Consider the following 24,361-nt stretch of genomic DNA (forward strand, 5'->3'; position numbering starts at 1 on the left):
AATTTGACAAAAAAAAAAAAAATAAATAAATAAATGTGTGTTGAAGATACTTGTATAAATATTTTATTATATCTTTGCTCAATAAACTTAATTGATGCTTGATTGGTGCTTAATTTTAAATTATTACTTGTAATCAGTGATAAATACAAATAAATCCTTTTAACAGTTTAGAAATTCTTAATTCTTTAAATTATTATAATCAACTAATTAATTATAATAAAATGAATGAAAATGATAAATAATTTTGCTTTAATTGAGCATAACCTAACCGTATCATAAGTGCCAATGTGAGAAGTGTTCATTTATTTCGAATTTCCCACGGGGGAGGTTATGCATCTTAGTTTCTCCCTTTACTTATCGTACGCGCTGCTGATACTGTTCAATTGGCGTGTGGGCGCCCGCACATTTGTAAATTTTTTCTCCCGTTGGAAAAAGAATCAGTGACGACGACAGCTTTGCTGAAAAATAAAAATATTTTATTGAGTAGAAAAACAAAAAAACAAAAAAATCAAATGAAAACTCAACAAGACATAATATTGTATCGATAGCAGAAAAATGCTTTGAAGATTGATGGCAGTCAGTTGTGTGTTGTAAGTTCCGCGCGGTAGACAAGTAAAGAGTGTGTGCCTGCTTAGAAAATATTAGGCAATTTATGACAAAAAAAAAAAAAACAAATATAACAAAAATATTTTTGAATAGTGTTTTTTAAAATAAAAAACATTAAGGTTTTATTACAAGCAAACAAAGTATTAAATAGGCACGCGGATTATTTACAAAATATAATATAAATTTGAACGAAAACAGTGAAATTAACTTGCTTTTGCTAGTTAGTATAGAGAGCTCTTGATTCACTCCCACCGACGTAGTATTTTTTTTTTTCAATACTGGTTCTTTTAACAATATTCCGATATATTGAGTAAATATTTAATAAGTTTTCAAAAGGAATGAAACAAAATAGTTAATTGCAGTAACATCTCAAATACATATGTGATACTAAAGGAAAAATAATTGGGATCTTTCATAAAATCCCTGAACCAGTTATAACTAAAATATCTGCAATACTTCTCAAGACCAATCATTCATACAAGATAAAATGTGTTTAAATAAAAAAGTAATAAAAAATTATTATAATAAAGTGAATTTTCTTTTTGAAAGAAAAAAAAGTTTTTCTTTCTATAAAATATAATTAAAACAATTTATTATTGTTATTATTGTGCTATAATTACGATAATTACGAAGAATAATAAAACTAATAAATTCAATATCAAATATCCATTCTTTGATCTTTAATAATATATGACGGAATATAGTTTTAATATTATTATCTCTTTTCATATATAAAAAGTGTTTTCTTTGTGTATGTGATTAAATGTGGATTTACTCAAATTTCATCGAACATCGAATGGGAAAAAATAAATAAAATCAAAATACAGAAAGATTAAGAGCCTTAATATTTGGCAATAACATCCCTTTGTATGCTTTTGAAGCATTTCCTTCACTTTACTCAACTTTGTTGGATTACAATCTATAATAAATGATGGAATGGTTACCAAGAGGATTACCCAGCATTCATGCACCTATACCGATTTGTGGTGAGTCGTTGGTAATGTTATCGTCACACAACAAAACTGCAACAAAACTGTTATGCACAGATTTTACCTGATACGATAGATTGCTTTCGTAAATTCTATAATAATATCTGTGAAATGTGTTTTTTTTTGTGCCCCTTATATCGAGTTATAGTGTTTTGTGTAACATTCAAATATATTATAAATTGTACGTGACTAATCGCGATTTAATATAACTACTAGAATGACATACGTTTTCCTTTTCAATTTTTTATGTTTTGAATGTTTACATAATACAGAGGCGTATTTATTCATTTCTATAACTTATATCAATATTAAATAAGTTTCATTTTACTTTAGTGTTAATATAATAGAATAGAATTTTACAAGAAAAACACGGTTATCAGTGTATTAACACAATATAATCATAGTAGGACTTTTGCTATAAAAATCTAAAAATAGTTAAAGAATCTTAGGGGTACCGATTTATGTTCTCCTGAAGTTCGTTAACAAAATGACTTTGCGTCTAATTTCTCCAACTTGCTCATAATAATAAAAGGAAGGCACTCGGTTTTTGGAACTCATCAAAAGGGATCGAGTGAATACTGCTAGGTTTACTGCAGTTCTTCCTGGTCACTGGTGTATAGGACATTCTTCTAATAATTATTACAGAAATTGTGGAAACTTATGGGAGAAGAAACTATTAAACATTTTCTATGTGAATGGCTGACTTTAAGCTCCAGAAGAAATACATTTTGAGGAAAGTACTTTTTTTAGAATGCGTCAGCCTGTTTATTAGTAAAGATGAAAAACCTTTTAAATTATCTAAATTCAAAATTATGAATTTAGTATAAAACTAAATAAAACTTAAACTAACTTACTGAAGGTATTCATTGAGTAGACCCTAATATAAAACTATTTTCGAAAACGACAAAATCTGATATTTGATATTGAAATAGTTGCGCCGACTTAGATTCGATGTACTGTCGTATAGCCAGTCAGTAGCTTCAGTTCTGCTTATTCAAAGATTTCTACTAAAGATAAAGAGTACATTCTTGTTGTTTGTTATATGATAAGACATTATATAATACAACTAAAAAGTTTTTAGAAGAACTTATGTTTTTGAACTGTACTATATCTTATAGATATTATAATTACAAAGTCTTAGTAATTGTAATGTATACCGAGAAATAATATATGTAACGTTGTGTATTAAAACAAATATGAAAAGACAAATGAAATAAAATAATATACTACAGTTATTAAAAATGATTTGCATTATTATATCTCACAAAATATATCCGACTATAAATTTATTCAGAATGCAGTCAGTTTGAAATGTATCGGGATAATTGGATGCAAATCAGACGTTATGGTATAATTCGCTTCAGAAACATCACATCTTTACTAATGTTGTCCTGTTTAGCAAATCATAACCTGTTCTGATCAGAATTGAATTAAAATCGGATTATTTTTCCTGTATCTGACACAAAACAAGTATTTTAAGTAGCGAATAGAGAGCTACTCTCTATTATAGAGATATAATTTAGATAATTTAGATTCTAAAAATTGTATTAGAAAACATTCATGATCATGTCATGTTTATATCAAAACATCTTAATACGTCGCTGATAACAGCATAAAATTGTATCTTACTAACTGAGTAGTATAAATTCTACTCAACATTAGTGGTAGTAAATATACTAGTAATGTTCTTCTATTAGTGACAACATAAACTTTCTTACTAGTTACAAGAAAAAAACTAGTTGCTAATTGCTGACATCAGGATTTAATTTTACATTAGTATTTTTATTTTGTACATAGACAATTTAATTTAATCCATCGAGACTTTGAAATGCTGAAATTTAACTAATGAAAAATTTATTCGGTATATCCGTAACATTCTTATAATTTATTAGTATATTAATTTTTTTTAAAATACGCCAACATAAAAAGAATTATATTTCCTTCTAAAGTTCTTTTCTTATGATTTCCACTAGAACATTTTTTTTAATATGCTATCAGTGGAATAATGTTTCAATATATCATTATTTGTGATATATTTTTTGGAAGGATTATCTCTTCAGTTCGGAGTAGCATTTAATGAAAGAGCTCTTCTTTTTGATTTTAATAAAATATAAAGTATATCTTTTAAAAAAAATCAGTAAAACCACACATGCATAAATTGTTAAGCACCATACCATGAGTCCGAACGCAGCTTGAGTTCTTGAGCATGAACGCATCAGTTGATATATCAGTTCCAGTAAAGTGGTAACATATCAACACTGTTGCCTTGTCAAAGAGCGCTCATGCTTTACATGTACAATAAAAAATACTTCAATATAAGAAATTAAACCCCAATTATGTCAAAACACCCTTATTTTTTGTAAAATTCAAATTTGTGTTAAATATTTTAAATGAGTGGTTCATGTACACAAAAAAAAACAAAAAAAAAACAAATACAGTGGCTGCTACACACGTGTCCTATTAGATCTCGAAAATTACGTAAATGCTACTTAATTATTCAAATTTAAATTCTAAATAAAATTGTTCCTAACACATCTATTGTATCTATTTGTTCCTGGTCCCCTCTTTCCCGCACAGAAGCACAGCATTTATTTACTTTGACATCTTTAACACACAATTAAATGTCATCACGCAAACTCGCTGATACTTTGCCTCTTTGAAGTTCGGCAGACGAAATTTTGATGCTCCATTTTCATTTGATTATTTTCACTTCTGATCTTTTTTAAGAAATAAAAATTTATCGTAGAACACATTTTGGGTTTTCAAATTTACTGTTTTTTTATTCTAAGCGCAGATAGTTTTATATTTCCTATGGGATAATGTGTTTTAAAATAATATTATTTTAGTAAATAAATTTGTCTATCATAATTGTTAGTTTAAATTACTATAAATAAAGTGTTTGGTAATGGTAGATTTTTTTTAATTATATGTTTTTTCTATTCTCATCTCTTTTAAAAATGATTTGATTCACTTGCAGCTGTTCACATTCTCATTCGAGTTTTTCCCTTTATTTTGGGTTTGCCTCTTATTGTTTTTAATCTTCAAAATATTTAACATTTCCTGTTCAGTTGCCCTACTACGAAGTTGAACATTTGTTTAATTTTATTATTAACATCACACTTAATTACTTTCTACTTTTGTTTTAATATATTCAAGGTCTTTCGGAACTTAGGAACTTACAATGAATAAAATCACTTTTGTGTTATAACCACAATGCTTCAAATATAAAATAAAATTATTTATCTTACCCATTTGCATTCATAATTTATGTCACTTCAGGCTTTCGAAAATGTTTATATCGCATTTTGATTTTGTGTACAAATTAATTTGCATCCAAAAGCAAGAATTAGCACTCTCAATATTTGCAAATATCACCACATCAAAACTCAGTCACCTATTCCAATTCTCATATAAGATTTCAATATTTATTGATATTATTTGCTTACAGCTCAAATTATTTAATTTAATGATCAAACTAATGACTTTTAATAAATTCAATTATCACCTCATTTGCTAAGTTTCACAATGAAATATTCTTTAAATTAATTGTTAATTTATTGATAGCAAAAGTTTGAAATTTATTTACTTCAGAAAAGTTACAAATTAATTCAGAATACAACATAACAAAATGTTTACACTACAAAAAATAACTTTTTGTTTAAATATAAACGATAATTTTCTCAGTGGATTTACGTACACTTGATAATATAATATATATGAAATTATATAAATAATATAAAATATCTAATATAATATATTTAATGTAATATATATAATATATTATACATATATATAATATATATATTAATATATAATATAATATATATAACAGCGGTACTCATCTAAGCATATAAATTTATCAAATGTATAATTTTATGCGTTTACGTACACGATTATATTAACGCAATTTATTAATGTGCTGTATATTAGCAATGTTTATATCAGCAATAATTATGACAGCACAAAATGCAATGCACAGCAGGGCAATTTTTTAGCCAATATCGGTGCAATTTTAAATATTTGTGCGAACTTTACTGATCAGCTGTGTCGCTATCAATAAATTATAAAATAAAATACCGAAAATGAGCGAAAAGTCCATACTAAAAAGTATCTAAAAAGTATATTTTTGTAAATGATAGTTTGTGTTAGAATAGAACTCTGTATTGCCAACAAATAAATTTATACGATATAAATTTATTCGGTGAAATTTTCATGTAAATTTATTAAGTTTTTGTGTACTATTTTTCATGCAAAATTTGACACTTCATTTATCAAGCAGATAAATTTATACGTTTATGAGGTTTATAAGGCATTTATCAGTTTAGAAGAGTACCCCTAATATAATATACAGCTGGAAAAGAACAATTGAGAAACTATATGATTTTAAGAAATATTTGAAAATCCTTTCTCTTGTAGGGGAAGAAAAAGGTGATTTGGTTCAAAATCTTAAAGGTGAATATGTTTATCTATTCATCTTAAGCAAGTTTATTCAAATAAAAACTTTGATTCACTTAAAATGAAAAATTTCCATTAACTTTAAAGAACCCCAAATAAATCGTTTTGGTACTATAGTTTTTAATCTAAAAAAAACTTTACATATATTATTTTTTTTTCCTGTTTAGTATCTTAATTGCTAATTTAATTAAATAGTACTTTAGTTAATTAAATAATTTGAATCGAAAACTTTATGCTTTTGCTTTATATATCTTTTAATAATCGTGTTGTTATAGTGCTTTCGAGAATAGTGTATTGTATTCGAATACACTATGCTTTTTGAAGATCAGAAGAATCTTCAAAAAGGTGGAATAATATTAACCACATTAATTTTAAAGCTTGGTGTGTTTGTTTAAAATTTTTTATTACTGAAACTATAGAGTGATCACTAAAACTCAAATCCAAAGTGAAACTATAGGCTGATAACTTAAGTATAAAATCTCACTATAATAAATTACTATATCTATATAAATTTATGATAAAGAAAAATATATATAAATACGTAAAAGGAAACAGATATCTACACCTTCTAATGTGCTCACTAAACACTCAATAATTTCATAGTAATAATGAAAATGAAAACAATAAATAATTATAAGTTGAGTCAATCGTCCACTTTTCTAAATAATTGGAATTGTTTAGAACGAATTTTGTTTTCTTAATAAAAATAAAAATGAAAAAAAAATACATATATAGCAATTTTTTTAGTGTACATTTTACGGTTTGTTTATTATTCCTAACGTTTCCTGAATTCGAATTTTTCACTTACCAAACGAAATATGCTCGATACGCGTAACAAAGTACATACTTATTATAGATGATTGGACCGACCCGTAAAGACAAACAGACCGAAGCCGAAGCATGGGTGAGCAATTTGTAAATAATTTTTGTGCATGGACTCAATTTCTGTCAGATTGTTTATTGTTAATAGCTCAAGGCATTGTTATTCAATTGAATTTGTTGTTTGCCGTAATATTTGTTCTGGTGATGTGCGAGTATACAAAAGAGTATAGGCATGAAAACTCAAAGTAATTCCCTACATTCATATGCGTATATTGTGTACTCTAAGAGCACAAATATAAATTAAAATAAATATTTGAATAATATACTTCTAAGTCAATTTAAAGATTTTATATAAATATATATAACTATAATGGAAATACAACATAAATAAATAACGTATGTCACTTATTACTGAACATTATTCTCGTAGTCGTTTGCTACCACTTTTACCTACCTACCTGAATTTATCGCACATATTTTAAGTAAATATTGCCGCCAAAATTAAAATAAACTCTGACAAACATTAAAAATATTTACACAAGTAATTCATTGTTAAACAACATCAATAAACACAAAATTAATACAACAAATAAACGAAAATGATCAAAAACACTATATTTTATTATGAATATGTGAATTACGTTACTGAGTAATAAAATATTTTGTCTGTCTGTCAGCGTAGTGTACCCTATTTCAAACATTTAAATTTTTCACACATTCATCACTATTTCTTCAAAATTGAAATAATTGTGAGTTTATGAAACCTCTAGAGATTAACATGCGCATAACAAATTTAAGAAAAAATAATTTTCTTCTCCAACTGTTGTTAATATCCTCAGGCGAATATTGTACGCTTTTTTTAAGAAGGATGTGTTTCCTTTGTACCCTATTTTCTATAAGTTGCTTTCGAAACACATGCTAGACTTAACTATTCACAACATACATATTAAAAAGTAACCGAAAAACTGTATCTGCAGGTGTTTCTGAGTTTTTCTAGTGAAATAATTATAGTTACACAACAAGTGTTTAGAGAGTCCTTCATGTTTTATATGTTCCCTACGTGCATATTAGTATATGTACAATATATTCAATTTTGCAACATGTTTGTTGCCTTTTATGGGATTATAAATTGCTAATGAATATATTGTCGAAAACTCAAGGTTCTATCGATTTCGATTCAGAAGCCCTTATTACAAATAAACATGAAGATTTATATACTTGTATACTCTTCACACTATTGTGAATGTGTTAAGTTTATAAATATATATTAAAATTGGTCAGCACAGTTTAAAAATTAATTAATATTAATTTTAATGAACAAACTGGCAAAAATTTTAAGCTATATATAGTCACGATGTTGTACTCCATGGAAACATAGTCTAAAACTTGGTTAGATTCAATATCACGAGAATGATTGATTTAGAGGTATCAATCTCATTAACTGGTTTTTTTTTTTAATTTACACTTGTAAATTTCTTTTAAATAAAGAAATAATTAAAAATATTAAATTTGACAAAAAATTATTTTATATTTTTAGTTAATATTGCTAATATTTTAATAAATATTTATTTTTTAATAAATATTTTATTTTATTTGCCATTTATAGTCCTTCCGCCACAAACTCTTTTGCAATCCCTGTCTAGGCCTGCAACTCCATCCACAGTGGTTTCTTTTAAAGCAGTGACTTTCTGACGGCTGTTAGGTCCGCGGGAGGTATTTTATTTTTCTCCTACTATCCGAAAACAGAAAAAGCATCCGCCACCTACCTCCCCCAAAGAAACTGTTTTTTAATAGCTGACTGATTCACAATAGTTTCAATATCAGTCGATTCAGAAAAGGAAATTTAAATCATTACATTTTTTTTTTTGGTCAGCTTATGAGACGTTCAAACATCATATTTTTAAAAAAAAAAATTTATGTTATTAACTTAATATTGATCTGATATTATAATTGATTTATAATTTGCTGGCAACATCATAATTGTTCACAAATTGGTTTTCTTGAATCTTATCTATAGCCTGTTTAGATAATAAATTAAATCGAGTAATATTTTACTCTTCAAAAATATTAAAACAAAAGTGAGCGAACTATTTGCCATATAATTCCTTCCCCATATAGCTCTATATTTTTCTAAAAATTCGTTTTTATTTTTTTTTTTTTTGTGGTAGATTATTTAACGGTTTTCATAACAATTTTTTATCGTTATTTAGTGTATAGTTTGTTTATATAAACGTTTTGACCATCAACGGTTTTCTGTTGATTATTCAAAACTTTATTTCAGATTAATTATATTGTTATTTTTTTAATATATAAATATTTATGGGTTACATCAATATTGTAAAATATATAATTGTGCTATTATATATTTCTATAATTGCGCCCTATATTTTTCTTTAATTTTTAACACTACCTGTGTATGTTATTAGATGCCAATATAAAACAATTTTTATACCCAAATGTGGTATTTCAACACATATCTGATTTAATCTCTTCGGCAAATGTTGTACATATTTTAATTTTAATTTTTGGCACATGTAAGTTGAACTTTGTGCTGGAAAACTGACCCTTACCGAGTTCATTCTCAATTATTTTCGTTCAACAAATGCTTGTAAAAGGGTCAGACCTATTAACATCATACTGTCAGCTGTTAAACCACCGACACTGTAATTCATACCAAAAGTTTTGCTTTTGCTGTACAAAATGTTAACAGTGCCACCCACAAACTGTTCATGACAAAAGGATGCCAGGAGCACATTTGTGAAATTTATATGAAAATATCTTACTTTCAAAAACTTTTTATTCGTTTTTTATTTTTGTTTTTGTTATCGTTATCGTTTTGTTTAGTTGTATTCCACTATAAACTTTGCTTTATATTTTTATTACATACAAAATTATAATATAATTTGTTTAAAAATAAATAAATATTTGATTTAAATAATTGTTATTAATAATTTTTTAATATTTAAATCTAATTAAATTATTGCAAGGAAATAATTTATAAGGATGTTTTATAATTATTAAATTAATTAATAAATTCTTTAGATTCTTTTATTTTCTTTTAAATTTATCCTAAAGAATTAATTAGTTTATTTAAATGAGTTTAATTTGTTCTTATTCACTGTTTTATATTTACTCCCAAATCATATTGGAATATACTATTTGTTTTTAAAAAATTTTCGCTGATGATGGTCTTAAACAACCGAAACGTCGGATATATAGATTAAATAAATAAAACAATTAAAAAAAATTTTTATTAAAAAACCAAATCACAAAATCTGACTAATTAGTCTATCACTCATCTATAATAAAGTTTAAAACAACGTCAGCATATATAAAATGGATACTGTTTATATATTGGTTTTTAAAAAAAGCACTCTAAACTAAACTCTTCAATCAAATGGTATGTTACCAAAATTTGAAATATTTGTCATATGTTTTATTTGTAAAATGTAAACAAACAACAGCTGAGCTATAAACAAACATACTCAGATATAGGGTATTTAATAAAATTTTTATTTTTATTAATTGCTCAAATAATAAATTAATAGAATAAAATATGTATATATATAAATGATTTAATATATCAATTGTTATATATTTAATTTGTTGTGTGATATAATATTTTTTTAAACAAACAGAAGCTCTCTTAAAACTTTCAAAGAACTTTTTGACAAATTAATGTCTTCCCCATGCAATAAGTAATTTATGTCAATGGAAACGACAAAATCTTAAAGTTACTTGAGCAACTTACAAGATTTTTCGTTATTTTGGATTTTTTATAATTATTTACAATTATTTGATCGTTTACAATTTCGATCAATCAGTAGTTAGTATACGACTTCAACTATTTGAAATAACTCATTTTAGATATATTTAGGTTGTTTGGACTGTATCTTCAGTAAATATTGAAAACTGTGGTTTAGATTAGCGTATTTAATTATTTAACTTATAAAATTTGATAACACATAGTTATTTTAAATCATATATCAAATAAAAGATGATTTTTTGATACTATAATAATATGACAAAAGATTGTTTTGAATTGAACAAGTTTATATGAAAGTATAATTAAATGTGTGATTATTATTTTTTTAGTTATATATTTTTTCAATAATAAAGATAAAGTGATAAAATTATAGATTGTATTTTTTTTTTTTATGTACAATTATTCTTGACGTCTTAAAGGTAATATTTATTTTTGGATATTAGGAGATTCTTTTTTCATTAATTTTCTTTGTGAATCTTCTTATGAACCTCTTTCTGAATCTTTTGTAACTGCATTCAGTTTGTTAATCCCAACTATCCTACAAAAACCCTTAATGTTGTTAAAAATCATTATTTGTGTTGCTTTTAGAGCTGGAAGTATCTTGATTGCTTTCATGTAAAACTGTACATTTCCATAGCAAGCAAGGAGGCATTGTTTTGTAATGCCTAATTTACTTGTAAGCATTCCTCCACACATTCGGTGCTGTTCATCATATTGAAAACATTTCAAGATACGAAACTTGTTAATACCACATAATATCGTCCTTTTTCCGACTTTATTTCCCTTTGCTTTTATTTATGGTGGTCTGAAATTTCTTATACCGTCTAAATTATATACATTACAAGTTCTTTTACGTATTTTTTCCCCTTCTTCGTTCATTTTGCCTAATAAGTACTTGTATCGTACGGTTTTATGAGCTACTTTAGCTGATTCTGCGGTTTTCTAGGTTCTTTTGATTATCGTGTTATCATTTTTACACTTATTTCTGTTCCTTTTTTCCTTTTCGACTTTTTTTCTGACTTGTGTTTGCGCAATTTCTCCCTTTTTCAACAACCGAGGGTTTCGTAAAACCGTCATTAGTGGTGCGAACGTCAGTCTCAGACACGCATTGCATTTATAAACGAAGGATTTGGGTGGGAAGTTCTGTTCTACTCAGCTGAAGTTTTTATGCGAAAGCATCATTTAAGGAGATTATTTTATTTAAGTTCTAAACAATAATGTGGCTTTATTGAAGTCAATTCCTTTTCTGTGAACTAGCAGTGTAATACAGGGATAATTGGACGAAAAGGGTGCTAAACAGGATTGTGTGTCTTCAAAATACAAATTCTATATTGTAACATAAAAAGTAATTTAAGCGGATGAATGCGTTTTGGCGTAGCTCAATTCCCGTTGCCGTCTTTGCATTTAATTTAATTTTATTTTATTTATATTATAAAATATTCTCTTTAAGAGGATTTGTTTCAGCTTTTGCCTCTATAATATTTTTATTTAAGAAGAATCTAATAAAAAAGAATTACAATTTTTGTTTTTTTTTTTTAAACTTCTAGCTGAAATTATTTTTTTGTATAACCTTATATAAGCTCTATTTCGTTTTCTAGGTTGTTTAAAAATGCTATTTTTTTTGTAAATTAAATTTAATTTTTATGCTATTATAAAACGTCAACTTTGACAGTTTTTACGTATAATTAAATGTTGAAGAAAATAAAATGTAATAGTGAAAAAATTATAATAGTAGGGGTCGTTTGGATCAGTATCGAAAACATTGCCTATCTAATAACACGGATATTTATATCAAATAAATCAAAATTAAATACGATTATATATATATAATCGAATTATAAAGATACACATAACCTTGTTTTAAATTCTTACTGATTTATATTCGATCCTAAACAATATGCTTTTAATGTGTAAAGAGCTTTTAGAGTCAGACAATAGTCTAGAACAAGTCTACCCACAATTACGAGAGATGTAGAATCAAAATGGCTTTCTTGTCTAATTGCGAAATATTCGTTCCTCCTTCCACTTCACCTTCTTACTTAACCTACCTTTAATTAATTTAGTAAACACTTTCAATAATTTTAAGAAGTGCTTGATTTTTAACATTTTATGCCATCCTATATATAACTCACCTCATTATTACTATTTCTTATTTCTATTGTTAATTTAAATTTTATTTTTAAACCAATTTAAATAAGTTTCATTTTTAATTATGTAAAAAAAAAATCATTTTCTTTCGTATTATTTCACACTTTTCTTTTCTTTCTCTACACAAAAAAGTGATAGAAGAAAGAAAGCTTAGAGGCACAAACTTATCACACTTTACGTAAAAAGAAAGAATACAGAAAAAAGTAACTGCAAAAATATTCTATGCAAAACACTTAAAAGAACAGCTTCTCAAGCAAACAAGTTTATTTTTTATTTACACTCTGTAGATTCTCTCAATAGATTAATACGAAAGTTCCAACAGTTTTAGCATCCTCCCTTCGTATTATCAATGTGTGCGCTATTTTTGTATGTGTTTAAGTGCACAGTGGAAGTTATGTGAAATAGTGCACTTGCACTTAACCATATATGTAGAATGATATGTTATTATTTTCCCTTCTCCTGCCCTGCGCTGCTCCGTACTTTTAAGTTTATCCTTTGATACTGCATTTTTCCATTTTTATCGCTAACGTTTAGTCAACCTTTAATCTTTTGATTTATCCTTTCAAATAAATGCTACAAACGTACTGACAGCTTGATATGCTCGCACTAAGTGAAAAGTGTAGAAAATGGTAGCATATCCCCAGGCGTTGCGAGTTATGATCTCTACGCTATGTAACTTTTTTATTATTATTTTTTATTTTTCACTTGAGTAAATTTTTTTTTATATTTTACAATGAGAAAGTAATTTAAAGAAAATTTTTATGTAGAGTGCCACTTGAGTAAGTTTCTTAAGTGATTTCAGGAGTTTGCTCGGCTAGTTGTTTACGATGTTGAAGTTGCTGCTGTTGTTCTTATATAAGCTTTTAGTTGTGGTTGCAATTTTTATCAAAAAAAAAAAAAATAAATGAAATACTAAATAAAAATTGCAATGTAAATTTTTTCTTCTTTTAACTTGGCACTTGGAATGAGACGTAAAATAAAGAATTTATGTTGCTTCATTCATACAAGTACAACTCCAAATAAAATTATAAAAAACTGTTGAAATTAAAATAATTCTGAAATACAAACAATGTAAGGATAATCACTAAGATACATTTTAAGTTTTCTTTAATATCTGTTTACAAATAAGAGATATTTGAAATGTTATTTTTATAAACTATTATATTTTTATGATCATGCACCACATAATAATATCAGAAAATTATAAAATCATAATTATGCAATGAAAACACATCCAGATTTCAAAAAAAAAGTTTCGTTAATTTTATTTAAAATAAACACTTCCATTATAAAATAACTGAAATACATTAATCAGTTATAACATTATAAAAATATCTAAGCATGGCTAAAGAAACTTAAGTAGATGAACTCCCTTATTAAATTGTATAAGAAACGAAGCAGCTAACTGCTTCAACTAACGCATAATCTGTTCAGCACTACGGTATCGGTGCTGACAGATCACTGTGTACTAAGAAGACATGGTATGAGACTCAATTTTTCCTTTAATGATTTTTTGTCGGCGTTGTGTTTCTGTAATTGAGAAGAAAACTGCACTTCAGCTCATCATGTGTCAGTGCCTATCATTGACTAGGAGAATATTTAAAATCCTTGTGATTTCTTTAATTTTGATCGAGTTAACAGAGCAAAAGTTATCGAGTTAACCTGCAAAATTAAGAACTCGTTCAAGTTTATAGATTTGTCAGATTGGTTCACTTTCACTTAAATGGGATGTCATGCATTTCAGCGTTGCTCATATGTAGAACACTTCAGTTCTTAAAGGGATCCTTCTAACCTGCGTATGAACAACACTAATCTGTGGTATCACAACAGGTCATTAATTGAGCTGAAATGGGTTTTGAACAGAAGGGCGCCACTTCAACCTAACCAAACCTATTACATTATAAAATCTTTATGAAAAGTAAACGGGAAATGCAAAAAAAGGCATGATTCGAATAATTTCACGACTTAAACTCTATCTGAGTTTAATTTTCATTGAAAACAACAACAATTTCGAATTTATGGTGTCCATGACTGTATGCATCACATAGTCCTTACAATATACTCAATATAGTTTATGACGTCAAAGTCATGCCGTTTTGGTATACATTAAATTGATTGTACTTAGTAACATAATGTAGTTTAAGTTTTGATTTAAGAAATTTTATTATTACTGTACAATATGATATAGTTAAGTATAGATTTTCTCATTAAATATTAAACACCTTCAAATATTAACAATAACTTCCTTACTACATCTTAAATTTTATAAATCTATTTTTTTTTTTACTTACCACTTCAGTAATTCCTTTCCAAATAACTGTTAACACCTTTCAGGCGGCGTGAAACACCAAAGTGGAGTAAAGTATTAGACGAGAAATTATTCACCGTCACTTATCGAAGTACGTCATCTGAATTTTTAAATAACATAAGTTCTGCCGTTGTAAATTCCAAAAATTGCACATTTTCATGTTATTCATAATTTTATACATGCCTCGCTTTTACTGCCTTACTGCTGCTCGCAATTGTCCCTTTTTTCTAACTTCCTTCCTGTCATTTTATTGTGAATGCGGAATTCCATTAATGCTTGCGATGAATTTTGCACGAAGAATGCCGTGTAGCTATGGACTTGCAATGCATACAGAGAATTTCGCTATGGAATTCCATTATCTATGACAAAACTTTTACATTGAGAGTTTGAAGTAAATATTTTAATAATTTAAGATTTTTACTTAAAATTAAAAAGTTTTAAATTACACTTACATATGATCGGTCATACTTATGTTTTTGTATAAAGCAAATGTATAACACAATCACACATGAAAATAAAAATAAATATATTGTTATTAAAAGTATTTAACTTAACAAAAAAAGCCTTTTGTATTCTTTTTCTATATTAATTTTTATTGTTTTCGTTTTTTAGTGCTGTTAGCTGGCTCTTTGGTTCTTATTTATTTTAATTCATATATAAATTTGAGTTAAGGCGAATACAGATAAGGTACGCTAGTGAAGTTAAGAAATTTTTTTTTGACCACAGTTGTGTCTATTGTGCCGCTAGTAAAGCCTATTGACATATAATTTTGTTAAGTAACCAAATCAGGTACTTAAATTGATATGCTTATAGTCCTTTTCTGTTAATTCCCGTTGTTGCAATTATCAATTGTTAAACTGACGATAGACCAAGAAATTTGACGATTAAATACTCTATTAACTTTTCTTTTTCATAGCAATATCTGCTTTCATATAATTCAGTAACAAGCTGGATTTAAAAATTTGGTATGAATTCAATTTAAAAGAGCAGTGCTATACAGTGGAACAAATACCACTTTAGCTGCATTGTCATTATGTGTTGTATATATTTTGACAGGATATATAACACTACACTTGCTATACGATTTTGCGCAAATAGGTTTTGTGTGAATTTTTATAAGATATAGAAGATCGAGTGCAGCATTTTTGTTATATTTTTTTTATATATTTTCCATTTTTTTTTTCAATAAGAAAGACGAAAAATATGAAGGAGATATGTATCGACAGAATCCCTATATGAAAATTTCGTTACTGTAGTTAAACGAAATTTGAGTTAATAAAGTTTAAATAAATAATAAATTTTGCTAATATAATGCTAGAATTTATATCAGTTCAATAACTCTTCAAAGGCTTTAACAGTTAATATGGGGTTTACAAACACATTCTCTTCAATTGGGTACATATTTCAAATTTGGTTATATTCTTCAAATTTGACCATTATTTTTAATTACCGCTTTTTTCGATTCCTATAAAATTCTTAAGAAACAAATTACTCCAGAGTAACAAATCCAAACTGAATTGGATCAACTTTTTGTTTTTGTTAAAACTAAGATCTTTATGAATTTCTAATAATGCTATTGTTAGAAAGAGAGCAAAAAGGCATTAGAACGAAATGTAAAATGTATATTTAATAAAATGTTTGTACATTATAAGAAGTTCTTATTTCATTTATATAACAAAAGCAAATTATTTTTCAAGCAATTCGTTATAATAGTAAACGCTCAAGCATCAAGAATATGTCTTTATAGGAATTCTTAGAATGGGCCTAAGTGGAGCGCTGAATCCTTTGGAGCCTTTTACAAAAAAGAAGAAATATATTCGTACTTTATTCTGCATACTAAAATGAACAACGTAATAATACAATCGTCGGTATTAAAAGTCAATGCCTTTAATGAAACCGCAAGACTTGGTAGACTTTTTTTATTGAATATTTATTTTGCCTCTTTTAACCCTCAATTAAAATTGCGTCAACATAATAATACATAATTATTGGAAGAAATCAAGCGTAGCAAAAGTCAATCTGCATATGTGTGCGTACAGTGTTAAACATTAGAAAAGGACACAATCTGACGCATTTTGCAGAATACAACAGCACAACACATGAAAATATATGTGAAGAAGAAAGAGAGCGGTGGGACTCTGGCCCTCATTTACAACGAAACAGCAGTTGTTGGTTGCATACATACAGGCGTGCAAGCAGACAAATCGAAGTGCAAGTCAACAGAATAACATGTGTCACCATATAATTACGGCACAACAAGAGTAGCGGGCAACCCACAATACGAGTGGAAATAATTACCATTCATCATATTTACTGGCAATGAAAAATAATAAAAAATAAATAAAGTTAAACGGAAATACATCCACTGTGAACATTGAACGCAATTGCACGTTTGTCAGCTATGCGAAGGACATGACTTCACACATGTGAATAGATATATACCTACATGTGAGTTTAGAGGTCTGACATAGGGTATACCAGGAAAAGTGCGTGTAATGACTAACATAAAAAAGTGTCAGTACAAACTTTAAAAGGTTACATTTTCACTTTAGTTTTACATTTATTATTCATAATAGAAGCTAAATTACCGCAGCTACTGTTGAGATATTAAGTGACAGAGATAATGTATGGTTCAGGAAATGTTCGATGTAAATGACCAATAGTGTGCATGTGTATATTATTAATGCAGTTAATAATTATATATCAATTTGCATATATCAAAATTACTTTTATGCAATAATTAAAAATATTCAATTATTATATTATTGCAATTTTATAACTCATACAAGGATTAGTAAATTATAGGTTTTATAACTGAGTTGTGGGAATAATTTTATTAAAATAACACAAAAATATTTTAAATATTTATAAACACTTGCTATCATATTGCTAGCACTGTACATCAATTAATTCTTTGGCACTAATAAATAAGATATACTGGGGTCATGCGTAATTTCCCAGTTAATGTGACCCTCATATAATAAGACCGCATCTTCTAAACTCAATAAAAAAAGACCGAGTGAATGTTGCAAGGTTTACTGCAGTTTTCTCTGGTAATTTGTGTATAGAACCCACACAGAAAAACTGCACATTCCTTTTAATACTCATTACAGAAGTTGTGGAAAGTTATAGGAAAAAGAAACAAGTAAACTATGAGTGCCTAGGTCTGATCTCCAGAAGAAACATATTATTAGGGAAGTACTTTTTTCACAGTCTTTTTAATTATCTAAATACGACGGAATACATTTTTTGTGTCTTATTCTATCTTAAGGTTTCCTGCGAGAAATGTAGTAAAATCGGTAATTAAAATCAACGGAAAGTTATCTGCAACTAACCAAGTAACCATATTAAATAATCCATCTATGTTATGTGACTTTCTACATAATATGGTTTTTATATATTATCATAAATTAATATGGTGCCATATTGCAATTAACAATTTTGTACTTCAACTACAATTTTAATACTTTTGTTATACTTATTTACTAAAATGCACATATTTTGACATTTATTACTGAGGTACAGGCTATAAACCTTCGTTGACTAATTGGGCATCAGTCTCCTGTATGTTTAGAGTATAAAGTCTTGTCTTATTCTTCAAACAAAAATTCTGCGAAGAGCTCAAGCAAATATTCTAAGAATGATAACTGGTGCACCCTGCTATATCAGAAATGAAAACATACATTTCGATTTGGAAGTTCCGATAGTTAAAGTCGAGTTCGAGAGAATAAGGTGAATCTATTGCTTAAACCTCTTGCTAATATGATTAATTTCTCTGGGCTGACCTGTCATCCTGCTTTCCTCAAGATTATCCTGTTTAATCCAACTTACGTACCGTGATATCTGGTAAATAAGCATTGGCCCCTTAAAATGATTTACAATTTATTTTATAGTTCATTGTGGTATGTATCTGTAAAATAATTTGGAAATAAATTGAATTAGGCTTTAAAAAAAGCGATTCAATAAAGACATATTGAAAAAAAATATACTGAGCTACACTGTTTTGATCACCATGACGAGGTACACAAAGTCTTATCACTGTGACTACATTTTAATGAAATCTTTCTTTCATTCTCAATTTCTTAATATACGTAGACGTTACCATGACTGTATGTATAACATGGTCTTAAGCAAAAAGCAATTGAAATGTTCTTGTAAAATGTTCTTATTTCATTAAATAACAGCTAACAAGTTCTTGCCTATATAAGCTAAAAACTCATTTGGAAACAATTCCTTTATGAGATATTTTTTTAGCTGTCGATATAATAATAGAAAATATTTAAAAATGAATTAAAGTCCCTTTAATATTTTATAAAATATTTGTTCTATATTATAGATTACATTTATAGTTATTCAAAATATAAATATATACACTATGTTAAATTCTAACCTATGTAAGTAAGTACCTCTACTATATATACATGAAGGTACCAAGTTTTGCTTCGCCATTATTTGCTTGTGACCAATGCATCGAATACATCCTTTACATTACAAACAATGCTCATGCCGTACGTGGGGGTTTGGAGAGAACCATTCGTAACGCTTGAATGTGCTGCGAATAGAAATTTACACGATGCATTTTAGATTTGTTTGGTTAATAATATTTTTATTTACACATTGTATATGTATAAAACCAGTAACATTATGTAAATAACAATAACTATAATTTATGAAATCTGTTTACGAAATTTAACCAATTTGAATACCGAACATACATGGTGTTTGTGTTAACTCGAAACGTAGCATTGTATTTCTCTTAAAAGTCTGGAGGGTAGAATTCAGTTTAATTATTACATTTTCATATTTGAAAAAAGTTTGTATTTCATTTGTAATGAAATTATTTGTAAATTTATATTTAAACAATGGAATGGTAATATTCAAAATTTTATTGATCATTTTAAATTGTGTAATATTTAATTTAGAATATCGCTTGATTATTTTAACATAACAGATTTTTAAATGAATTTTTTCTGTAACTTTTCTGTAAAAATTATTATTTTAGGTTTTATAAAAGCTCATTATTATTTCCTTATTTAATTTTTATTCTATTTGAAATGTTGAAATATTATTTAAAGCTGCAGTTTACTGTATACTTTACATCAACATAAGTCTACTATATGTGTCTTTTAACTGGTTCTAATTTTGCAGTCTTTAAAGTTTCATTAGCAATAATAAGAAATTGTCATATTTGATATAACGAATTAAATCACAATTTCTTCTCTACAACTTTAAATATTGGTAAAAAATTTTATTGAAAATTATGCCACAGGGATATTTATAATTTGATAAAATTATTATTTCTCTATTATTTCTCAATATTATTGTATAATATAAAAACTTTTTAATAACTAAATATTAATATTTAAGTATATTTGTTACATATATTGTGCCCGTTAAAAACGTTAAACTCTCCTCTCCATCTCGTTACGTTATGCTCAACTTGAGAATTCCCACGTGTCTCCCATTGTCTCTTCCTTTAACATCACATGCTAAGTGTAGTTTTTGTCCAGAAAAGTCTTTGTGGAAAGTTTTACTATAATACCCGTCTTGACTTTCTTTAGAAAAGTCTTTACTAATTTACTATAATACCCGTAAAAAAATTAATATTATTTGTTTAGAAATTGTCTTGATTTATAAATATAGAACCACTTAACAGTTATATAATTCCATTCTTGTTTGTGGATATTATATTTTGCATTTTCTGTATTTAATAATATATATACCCTAATCACACCAAATGAAAAGTGAGATTTTGGTCACTTAAGTAAAATTCATCGACTTTTCTGCTTTAGGGTGACTTCCATTTTGATTCCAATATGCTTTGGCATATCTACGTTTCGTCTATTGTTACATACTGATGCAAACTCCTTCAAATAGTAAGCTCGGAATTATCGATATTTTGTTGTGTTTATATATATTTTAAATAAATCCTTTGCAACAAATATTTGTGCTAAACATAATTTAAAGCACCTTCGATATCTTAAAAGACGTCAGAGCGACCTATGTTTGGTGGTCATAGTCTATATGATGAAATCGCGCAAGAAATCTTGATTGATATTTAATCTAACCGATGGAGAAAACATTTAGAGCGCACCATTTTGCATATCTAGTTCTTAGTAAACAAATTGTTCATTACTTAAGAAGCATAGTAGCACTGTTATGCCTCCATATAAATCATGGAATAATAAACCCATTGAAATTTATAAAGGAAGAGAAAAAAAACAAAGGTGACATGTAGCCGGATATAAAACATTATTATAAACGAAGATTAAACGACATCTATACAGCCGGAACTGAACCGACATCACAAAATTATCACTGATATTCTTTTAAAAAGTGCAAACACCGGAATATTTAATATTTTCAGGAACTTCTGAAAATATTTTTAACTATTAAACTTTAGCCAACTATATTTGAGTTAAAAGTAAAATTTTTAGTATTTTGCGTTATGTAGTTTACGTCCGTTTAAAGATTTTAGCAATATCATCGGTATGGGCCAAAAACATGAACGAATAGTGTAGGGCTTTGTCAAACAAACACTCCCCGATAGTGAATGTACACTTTGGTCTTCAGCTTTTATTTTTTATTCCCAACTAACACTTGTGCATAAGCATACGAACTTAAATAACACAAATATTTGTGTATACTCAACGTATGCCATTTTTTGTTATATCTGCTGTAATATTGCAGCAGAGTGCATTGCATGGGAGAGATTTTCTAATGTTGGGGCTGGCACGGTTGTCAATTGCTTTACCAACGGCAGTGCAAACTGCTGAGCTGTAACTAAACTTGTGCCCTGCATACTGATGCCTTTTCCAAACAAACCTATGAGTACAACAAATCGTTTTTGGCTTAGCAATGGCACCAGTAACTTGCTGTGGGAGTTGTTGTCATTGCAACGATGACAATGCAGACGTGAACTCTAGCGAAGCATACATAATATAGCATCCTAGCAATGAAAATCCGATTTTACTTCTTTTTATTTTTTCCTACATATTTCATATAGAAAATTTTATTCCTTTATTTGGTTTTTGGTTTTAATTCCCAGCCTTCAATTTTGATGTACAATTATTCAATGGAAAATATTTGCTTGATTTAAACACATAAGAAGTCAAAATCCTAATAACTGAGTTTTAAAATTTATATTATATTTGCAACCGTTTATTATAAACTAAAATTATATATTTTTTTGTCTTTTATATATACTTTTTATCTATGAAATTCTGTATTAACTGAAGGATTTTTTTTATTTTAGTACCACCAAAAACTGGACAAAAGCGTCCAGCTACAAGTCCAGCACCTCTTATACCATCTCCACATCATTTACAATCTTCTGGAACGGCAAATAGCGGAACTACTGCTAGTAACGTTGTATCACAAGCAGCTTCTAATTTACTTAATCACGGTTTACCTACAAATCACATGGGTGCACAATCACCATCTTTAACACAACATCAAGTTCATCAACAGGCAGTTGCTGCCGCTGCTGCTGCTGCTCAAGTGCAACAACAATTAGCTGGTGTTTCTGCAAATCTTAACCCAAATGCTTCAGGCGGACGCGGTTCTTTCGCAGCAGCGCTACGAAACTTAGCCAAACAAGCCGATATTAAAGAAGATGAAGACGGTGTAGTAAGAGAACGTAATGAACGAACTTCATCAGCCGGTGGCGTACAACCATCAGTAGGAGTTCCAAATACAAATACTATTGTTACAAATTCTAATCAATCTCGATCAACAATTTCGAATGATCGCCTATCATCATCAGTAGTATCAGCAGCTGCAATTGATGATCGTTCAATAGCGAAGAAACGTTCTGCTCCATCACCGCAGCCACCAGAGAAAATTGCTAGATTAAATCCACCACAAGCTGCATCTATACAGCCGGAACTATTAGCCCGTAGTGGTTTTCAGCCTTATCGATCGGACGAACGTCTTTTGCATCCAGCTGGTGCTTTTCCTTTAGAAGCATATTCTCCTTTTGGTGCATTTCCCGGTATGCCGCCAGGTAAGTTTAAAGAAATATTCTTATATTATAACGTGATAATATTTTTGTTTTTATTTCAAGGTGCATTTCTTAATCCTGCGAGTTTACCATACTCTGAGCAATTGTATTTGGACCAGCGATATCAAATGTTACGTGCAGCCGGAGCACATCATTCTCATCCACACGCTTTGTACCCTCAAATAGCTCCGTCCTATGCTTCACATCTGTATTCTATGATACCAGGTGCAACTTTAGGTTTAGGACCTGCGTTGCATGAACGTTTAAAATTAGAAGAAGAACATCGTGCGCGTATAGCACGTGAAGAGGAGCGTGAACGTGAAATGCAACGCGAAAAAGAAAGAGAATTAAGAGAACAACGAGAAAGAGAACAACGTGAAAAAGAGCAAAGAGAAAGGGAACAACGTGAAAAGGAGCAACGTGAAAAGGAACAAAAGGAAAAGGAGGCACGTGAAAGAGAGATGAGGGAAAAAGAACGTGAGGCAAGAGAAAGAGAGCGACAACAATTACTTACTGCTTCACATCATTATTCAAATACTCTTTATTCACCATTAAATCGAAATTTACTTGGATCTATGATACCGCACCTAAATCTGGGACTCCGAGCTCCGCCGGGCGGAATACATTCTTTGCCAGCAATATCGCCCTATCATGCAGCTACTCAACGTCAAAGCCCACATAATCCTATGGGACTTAATTTAGGTTTAAGCGGTTTAGCTGGAGTTCCATCCCTATCGCATGGACCACCAAATCTACCACATCATTTACAACAAGCTGCATTAGGACTAGCACATCCAGCTGCTGCTGGTTTAACTCATCCAGGTTTTTCTGCTGCTGCTCTGGGATTAACACATCATAGCCTCAGTTTAGGTCATCCACATATATCACCACACCATCCAGTAATTACGTCGGCCCACCAAATGCCGTCTCATTCTTCGGCAGTATCGCATACATCTACCGCAACTACATCTCCACATAACAGCGTAAATATAAGTGCAAGTTCAGCACTTCCTCTTAAATTATCAGAATCAAATAGTATAACTTCACTGGCACCATCTATAACTACTTCTTCGAGCGCTGCACAACAATCTTCGTCTCACATTCCATCAATGAACAATGCGCTTTACTATGCCCACCCTAGTCATCATTTGGCTGCTATGCATGCTGCAAGCGCGTTAACACCAACTGCTGCACATCAACATAGCCCAGCGCCGTTATCGTTATCGCTAAATCAAGTACATTCACATACTTCTTCGCCGACAGGC

General features: G+C 28.6%; 1 protein-coding gene across 1 annotated transcript in view; it reads left to right on the forward strand.

The window, feature by feature from the left end:
- The first annotated feature begins 1,537 nt into the window (after positions 1-1,537).
- Positions 1,538-24,361, forward strand: part of LOC119674565 (genetic suppressor element 1-like) — a 22,967-nt gene continuing 143 nt past the window's right edge. Inside the window, exons 1-3 of the mRNA XM_038085708.1 lie at positions 1,538-1,592; positions 22,350-23,099; positions 23,160-24,359. Of these exons, the coding sequence (XP_037941636.1) occupies positions 1,538-1,592; positions 22,350-23,099; positions 23,160-24,359 (2,005 nt within the window). The remainder of the gene's footprint in view (positions 1,593-22,349; positions 23,100-23,159; positions 24,360-24,361) is intronic.

The sequence above is a fragment of the Teleopsis dalmanni genome, chromosome 2, assembly GCF_002237135.1.
Source record: "Teleopsis dalmanni isolate 2A chromosome 2, ASM223713v2, whole genome shotgun sequence".
Classification (NCBI taxonomy): Eukaryota; Metazoa; Arthropoda; class Insecta; order Diptera; family Diopsidae; genus Teleopsis; species Teleopsis dalmanni.